At 42.0% G+C, this 8,392-nt stretch overlaps 1 protein-coding gene across 2 annotated transcripts in view; it reads right to left on the minus strand.

Moving 5' to 3' along the window:
• TBC1D4 (TBC1 domain family, member 4) overlaps nucleotides 1-7,630 on the minus strand; it is a 48,538-nt gene extending 40,908 nt beyond the window's left edge. Inside the window, exons 1-2 of one of the 2 annotated variants that reach the window (XM_010192340.1) lie at nucleotides 7,595-7,630; nucleotides 1,210-1,812 (exon numbers count right to left, since the gene is read on the minus strand). In XM_010192340.1, coding sequence (XP_010190642.1) covers nucleotides 1,210-1,812; nucleotides 7,595-7,630 — 639 coding nt within the window. Of the gene's footprint in view, nucleotides 1-1,209; nucleotides 1,813-7,594 lie in introns of those variants that run through there. The other variant, XM_010192342.1, reaches the window with a different exon arrangement.
• Nucleotides 7,631-8,392: the final 762 nt, after the last annotated feature.

Here is an 8,392-nt window from a genome sequence, read left to right on the forward strand (position 1 = left end):
GAACAAGGGTGCCATAATTCAGCTGATGTTGAGTAAGACTATTTCAGCAAGAACAATACACTCAGTTGAATAGGAAAAAGACTTGGAAAGAAGATGGCTTTTTCTTCCCCACTCCGCCCCCTTCCTTTTCTTTTTGAATTATTTTGGTCCAAAGATCACATGTTTGAGAGACAATACTAAAACCTTTAGTAAATGAAGTGGCTAAATGAAAAGCTGCAATAAAAACCAGAATTCGTGGATTTTTAAATTTTTGTTGAACTATACCATAGATCAGCTGAGAAACTGTGTTGATACTTCTTGGTTTTGTCATAATTCTGGATAAGAAAGAGTAGGTTCGACAGCAAGCTGTCTTTCAACTTTCCTAAACTGCTTCTCAAGTGTATGAAACCTATTCCACAGAGCTCGGGGAGTTTTTCAGCTAAATCCTTTTCATTACCAGTGATAGCTGTGGTTTTCTAAAGGGTAATGCATTCTCACTTCGGTCAGCATTTCCCCAAGAGAATAAAAGGCAAGAATGATTTTTAAAGCAAATGGAAAGACAAAACCCAAGCATTTAGCCCCCTGTTATTTTAAGGTCCAAGGATCTTTCCTTTTATGGGTCACCTCCTTCAAATATCCTTTTGTTTCCTCAATACAAGCTCTGAAGATGTTAAATGCACTTCAGGCAAGAGAAGAAATAACCCTGAGGTCTGAAGGAAGAAGCCTTTAGTGCAGAGAGGTTTAAGTACTCATCTGGCAAAGACAAGCTGAACATCAGTTCAAGTTATCATAAACAGGCTGGCTCAAACATAAGGCTGTGAAAGCCTTACATGAAGCTGCAACCCTCTATTTAATTGCACACAAGAAAGAGGATTTGTTTATATGAAAGCGTCCATCAATTCTCTTTTTGAAAAAGTACTCAAGTTTTTCAGCTGGGTCCTAGATCTCACCAATACAGACGAACCAGAACTGCAGATAAAATATTTATTTCCCTAGAAACACTGCTCATGTAAGCAATTAGTACATAAGTAACTCCTTTTTCTTAAAACTTAAGAAATTCCAGCTACCTGTGTTCCAATCATTTATGAACAGATACATAAATATTTATGGCAAATCATGAAACCACACTGGATCCACACTACTTATCTTGCAAAACTTCTTTCAACTTTGAACTGTACAGGGAAAGATATGGTGCAAAATCAACACGAAATCGCTCATCTTAGCACACACCTGGAACAACATTGTCCTGTTCTTCTCCGAATCGGAGGGCTGAACGTGACTGGGCGCACTCGCGTGTCTTCTGCGCGGTTGTATTTTCAGGTTTGTGTCATGAACCCGTCTTTGCATAACTGCGGTGACGCTGCTGCACCGCGAGCGAAACTCCTGCTGCTCATCAAAGCCAGAGTCCTCTAAAATTCGCTCTGGAAAGGAGCCACGAGTGCTGACCAGGTTGGTCAAATTGCTCTGGCTGCCGATTGTAAACATCACAGCGTGCCCCGTGGTGTTATCTGGGCTGTCCAACTCCTCAAAGGGGCTATCCAATGGAGAAGCTGGCACGTTCCCTTCACAGAGGGGTAAGTCCAAGCTCGACTCATTATTCCGCTGCTCGTTTAACAGTTTCAGGCGCTGGCGCTCGTGAAGGCTGAATTTCTCAATGCAATCATCAATCAGCGTGGAGGGAGCCTTCTTGTGAGCCACTGTCACCTTTCCACAGTACAAGACCTCAAATTTTTGAGAGTCATAGAAGGCATCTTCGCTATCCTTACTTGGTTTGGCATCTTCTTTCAGTGCTGCTTTGGAGACTTGTCTTATGCTGCTGATGACATCAGGAACCTAAGGGACAGTTTGAAACGTCTGGTTAGCCGCCACAAATGAGACAGTACAGACAGTGATACATCAAACACGTTTACACAAGTTATTTCTTCAGTAGAGTGCCTCTAGCTTCTCAGCTGACAACATAAAAATAGTAAATTCTCAACTCTATACAGACAATTTATGCAGTGGAAGCAGGTAAATAATTTCTAAATTTTTTAGTGGAACCAGTTTCAGAACATAAAGCTTTAAATTACCAGTGCAATGAGCTTAAAGGTCTACTGACAAATGTTCACTTTCTTTTTAAAGTGAGACTGCTTTCTCTTTCCTGTAGCCCTCTTCCCACATCAGCATCTCTTCCTGACGTATTTTACATAGGGCCATCTCTGTTTGTTTGGTTGTATTTTGCAGAGCCAGATATTCCATTTTTAGGACAGGTGGGGAAGCAGTTTTGTGAATGGCAAAGGGACCAGCAACCCCCTTAAGTTTCAACTGACAGTTTTGGAATACAGGCAGCAAACATACGGACATTTTACCAAAGTACCTTACACAACTGCATTAGCTCTCATTTATCATCTACTACAAAAACCTCACCCCATCCACCCTATGACATAACTTACTTTAGGTTACGTTTCCTTACTGTCTCAGTCATCATGCAATTAAGCAGCACACCCAAATCATTCTTACCTACAGATTCCTACTATGCCCTGTAAGGCCAAACAGCACATCTCCAGTAGAAACTCTTGATTTCAGCCCTGTATCGCTCAGACTTTTAAGGCCACCTGGCTCTTCCTCCATTTCATCCCAGTCACCTTGGGAGGATGCCTGCCTTCAACACCAGCATCTTTAATACGCAAGCTCAGTTTCATTCTGCCTTCACTGAAGAAAACAAGGACTTGTCCAGCTCTACTGCCCACAGATCAGAGGGATCAGTTGCTCTTTCGACAGTACCTGCCTCTGCTTAACCAAATTTCTTTCTCACCAGGTCTCATCTTCTCTGGAAGGATTATAAATGGCATCCCACTGGGGAATGTTATTAATGACAATTAGATCAAGAGAGGATATCTATCTGATTTTCTTTGCAAGAGAAATGAGTTCTCAACAGCCACCTAACCCAATGCACTCAGTCAACATCTTTTGTATTCCATACAGCTTTCCACCATATCTGTAGTATTTGGTAATTTATTTCAAAGTATTTTTTCTACAAAAATAAAAAGGTAACTCCGAAGTTCACCTTAGCGAATAATCCACGCTTCCTGCAGTATCTCTTTCACTCACATGATACTAGCAAATTTCAGCTGGTGAGACAGTAATCTCCTATGCCAATACTTTCACAAGTCACACTGGAAAAGTACTTGTCTGAAACCTTGTCTCCTATTACACTTTCCTCCTTCACTGGGCATTCAACTCAAATCTGCTTCCAATTCACTTATTGCAAAATGAAGTTCAATTACCCGAAGATCTACTGACCTTTTGGCTTTCACCCCTACCGACGTCATCATCATCTCAGTTTTCAGCGAGGTCAAAAGTTAGCCTTGACGCGACACAGATACTAGAGTGTATTTCATCTTCACTCATTCTCACTACCAGGCTGCTCTACCATCACACAAGGTGCGCTTCCTCCGAGCCACGCCAGCTCAGCTGGACATGGACAATTCTCACTTTGTACATGCTGGTTCATATTCCAAGACGCAGCTCTTTTGCCACTGATCAGTCCTCTTACTCTTTTGACGGTCTGTGCTTAAAGAAGGTCTAGAGTTTAAATCCCTTAGCTGTCTACTTTGGCAAGCTAGCTGTCTTTTAATTAATTTCCCATTTCAGTATCCAGAAACTGTTACAAGACAATTCACTTCTATTTCTATTTGAAGTGCAGTGACAAATAACAATTTTATTCAAAATGTGTAAATTCTCATGCAGTCAACTAGAATGAACAGTGCCAGCTGTTTAATTGGCAATTTGGATTTTTTAAAAAGTGTACCATCACTTCTACTCCGATAACTGGGTTCCACCACTTGCACATCTCTTCTGAAACAAAACACCGGAGAAGAAATCCTTAAGTCTTTCTAATAATACCCAAAAGCCTCCTAACACAACCTATCCTACCTCCACCACTGCCTGTTAATGTCCAAACAGGCTGGAGCTAAGACACTACCAACTCTGCCGCAACAGGATTTCTCATCCACCCCCTCCTCTCTCAGTGATCTCCCCCAGGAACACACACACACAGGTGTGAGTAACTGCGATTCTATTTAAAAAAATACCCTACCATCCAGCTATTTCTCACTTGGTTTTACTTCCATCTTTTCCAGGCAGTGCATACTCTTCAGTCACTAGTATTTGAGCCATTATTATTATTTCACTATCTCTGCTCCCTGTACAGCTTTTGTTTCTACCTATGACATAAATTGCTACAGTATTTTCATTTCAGCATAGAGGGACTCTAGCATTAGAGCAGAGATTTCAGCTTATACTCTCCAACCAATCCTTATTCCCTGCTTTGTTTAGATAACCTTTTTTACTAACTATGTAAACTACCCTCACCAGTATTCACTTTTTTCCTATATTTCTTCCTATCCAATTAAAGTGATAAATCAAGGTGAAAAACTGAGACTCATTTAATCTCCATAGTTATGAATACTTTTCTTATATACAGATGAGGAGGAAAACAATGCTATACAGGGATACCACAATGGATATGAAGCATTTGTCAGATGGTCCAGAACCAGTTCCAGATGTTGCTGGCTGTTTCATGGATTCTCTAGATAATATGGTGTGATAAACTACTTCAAGTATAAGATGCAAGACAGCTACTAACAGTGCTAGGCAATTAGTCATACATATCTGGATTTTACTGGTCTTTAGTGTCCAGGAATCACTGTATACCAATGATGATGATCCAACAATTGAGGCTGTACCAGCTTATACTGTTAAACCTGACCCTCTTCACTTCCAGAGCCATAGTATCCATTGAGAACCAAGCACCACTGCCACCTGAGACACACCTGATCAGATTACAATATTTTCCTTCAATGTTTTGACTTCAGGCAAAACCTATAACTGGGATCAAGTGGAGTCTAAACAAGAGTTTGCATCTGTATTTTCCAGAAATGCAAGGTACAGGAAAAGTTACACAATTACCAAGCATAGCAACCACCCCAATGCGGCTTTTTACACATTTCTTTGGCATATATCATTGTTTTTTAACATTTTGCTCCTCTATATCAAGAAGCCTCAGTTACAAAAGTTCTGCCATCAAAGTCGTGTAATTTTTTTTGAATATGGATATCAGCTTATTAGCTGTTGATGTTGCAATTGCAGGGCAAAGTTAGACAAGGCAGTAAGCAGAATGGTGATCTAAAAATACTGAATTAACAGAATGAAACTGCTTAACTATTTTTAGAAATCAGTTTAGTAATAGTAAGACAGACTCCTGAAACATTCAAAACTTATCAAAGTGTTTCCAAGTTCTAGCATTTCCCTGCAGCAGTCTCATGAAATTAAGCAGCCAAAGGAAAGAAATGGGATTCTTATTCATGAAACCGACAGTGCCATTGCAGATCTTCCTGAACACATGCTACCAGCTGATACAACAGAGCAAAACAAAAAGGTTAAGTGAATTATCATTCAGTTCATTCAAATATTCATCCAGTTCTGGGGCCCCCCATTATAAGAAGGACATTGAGCTGCTGGAGCAGGTCCAGACAAGGGCCACGAAGATCATCAGAGGGCTGGAGCACCTCTCCTATGAGGGCAGACTGAGAGTTGGGGCTGTTCAGCCTGGAGAAGAGAAGGCTATGGAGGGACCTTATTGGAGCCTTCCAGTTCCTGAAGGGGACCTATAGGAAAGCTGGGGAGGGACTTTTTACAAGGGCTGGTAGCGATAGGATGAGGGGGAATGGTTTTAAACTGGAAGAGGGCAGATTTAGACTAGATATTAGGAAGAAATTCTTTACTGTGAGGGTGGTGAGACACTGGCACAGGTTGCCCAGGGAAGTTGTGGATGCCCCCTCCCTGGAAGTGTTCAAGGCCAGGTTGGACAGGGCTTTGAGCAACCTGGTCTAGTGGGAGGTGTCTCTGCCCATGGCAGAGGGTTGGACTGGATGAGCTTTAAGGTCCCTTCCAACCCAAAGCACTCTGATTCTATGATTATCACATAAATAGCCTTACTCGAATCAGAACCGATGGCACTGGTTGAGTTCTGCATCACCTACAATAAGATCCAGGTCTGAATATACAATGTAAGAAGGAAAGTGCGAGAGGTGTTACACTGTCACAAACTCTGTTTACTACAAACAGTAGAGTTTTGGTAAGGTGAAACTAATGACAGCATCCATTCTGGCCAAATGGTCGCCCAACCTATTCTATTTGCATATCACACCCCCCTTTGCCCCACCTCCCCCATGCCCTTGGTTACAGACCTTACAGAATCACAGAATGGTTTGGGTTGGAAGGGACCTTAAAGCTCATCCAGTCCAACCCCCTGCCATGGGCAGGGACACCTCCCACCAGACCAGGTTGCTCAAAGCCCTGTCCAGCCTGGCCTTGAGCTATTACAGTACCTCATCCATTTGGCCAGCTAGGGTAGAATAAGGCTGCAGCACTGACCCCTGGCTAGAAGACAGACAGTTTTAATACTCTCGATCAGCTAATCCCAGCTCTGCAGCTCAGGGGCTTCATCCAGTTCTGTCCCTTGAGAGCAGACCTACAACAGGGTCAATACAAAACGGAGAGCAAACACTTTTCTCATGGATAAGTAGTACACAATTCAAAGTGTATATGAATAGTACTGCCAAGGACTATTCTACTATACATCAAGAAACTTCACTGTGTTCAATGCAGAAATGTCTTTTCATGCTGAAAATATCAGTTTAACTGGCATAACTAATGCAAACTCTTTTGTCTGACTTGATTAAAACCAAAGAGACGACTACATGAAAACAAAAAGTGTCAAATTAAAACCTCCTTTGCACATCTTCTCATGTCATGCTACTAGGTTTTTATTAACGTTAACTCTAACTTTATCAACAACTTTATCAACTGCCTTAAAAGCCCTAAAAAGAATTTCAGTTACGAGGTGCTTGTCACAAATATCTTGAAGATGCAAAACAGCGAGGGTATCAAGCCTACTAAATCACGCAGGTCTGCAGCACAACACTAGAACAGTCTGTCACAACTCCAGAATAGGCAGAGCATCTCCATGGTGATACTGCACGCTTCCTTCAATAGCGGTGACAAAAGTTGAAGAATTAAAAAAAATATACTCCCTCTGAATTTACAGCAGCCTCCAGGGAACAAAGGTGAAGCTCCTTGTTTCGCCGGAAGGATAATATTCAAATGCATCGCGCGGTAATTACCGAGAGGTGCTTTCAATTTTAACTCAAACTTAGAACTTGAATGCTACAGATACTACAAAGAACAAAATTTGCTCACTGTATATCAATATTTCCACAGCTGGACAGAATTTCAGTGTGCAGAGAAACTGCAGCTCTTGTTAGTTTGTTTGTTTCTAGCTTCTGCATGGAAAATTTCAGTCTGGAATTTATTAACAAAGCAGAGCCCCTCTTCATACCATAAGGCTTATAAACATCAGGATGCCTGTGAAGTACTAATCTAACAAACATGCCTAACAAATCAGGCTACTTACTGACAGCAGTTCTACCAAGGCGATTATTTGCAACGCAAGGCAGCAACTTGGCCCCTCTCACTCCATCCCCACATGAGCTGCAGCTCCAGATCCCTTCCACCACACGACGGGACACGACATGAATGAACTTCACGAGCACACATTTGGGGGGGTCAGTACCTTCTGCTGTGGGCTCCAGCTCAAAAGCACGGGCATCTCCAAGCAAAACTGTCACCAAACTTTGGTGTCATTAACACGAGGGCTCAGGAGCAGACTCCTGCAATAAGCGAGTGCAGAAAGATCTCCCTCTCCCAGAAGTCTGGCAGCATTTCCTCGGGCTCAGCTCACAATATCGCAGCACAGCCGGAGCTCTGCGCTATAACCGTTATGCTTCAAAAGCCAAGTATTTCCTGACTTGGGGCTGGAAGCACCCGCGCTGCTTGGGATTTGAAAAACGCTCATGACCTAGCTATGTATACTTTAAAAAATGAACAAAAGTCAAACAGGATGCTGCTGTCCAGAAATCAGCACCATGTGTTTTTGCTAATTACTCAAAGAGTTTGACATCTATCAGTGAGAAACCAGCGCAGTGCTAGAAAAAAATAGGAGTTTATTTACTGCAGTCAGATGTGACTCTCCTTTCAGTTAAAGTTGCATATCCACAACAAGGAGAACCCAGCCACAGCAGTGAGACATGAACAGAGACAAAATAAGCCACATATCACATCCTGCTGTGTATCAGGCATTCAAAACTGAGGCAAAGGTCTTATCATACATAAAAACACACCCAAATGCCAGCCAAAGAGCAGATATCAGTAATTATTCTCAAGAAGAAAGAAGGGTGGGAGAGGGGAAAAAATGTTTTCTTTTAACTGCTCTAAATGTTTTTACTGCCATCCAGTTAATACAGCGCTGATCACCCAGACCTTTTGTACTCCTAAATCTACAGCAGTCTGCAGCTTCACACGCCAGTGACAG

The sequence above is a fragment of the Mesitornis unicolor genome, unplaced genomic scaffold, assembly GCF_000695765.1.
Source record: "Mesitornis unicolor isolate BGI_N332 unplaced genomic scaffold, ASM69576v1 scaffold12659, whole genome shotgun sequence".
NCBI classification, from domain to species: domain Eukaryota; kingdom Metazoa; phylum Chordata; class Aves; order Mesitornithiformes; family Mesitornithidae; genus Mesitornis; species Mesitornis unicolor.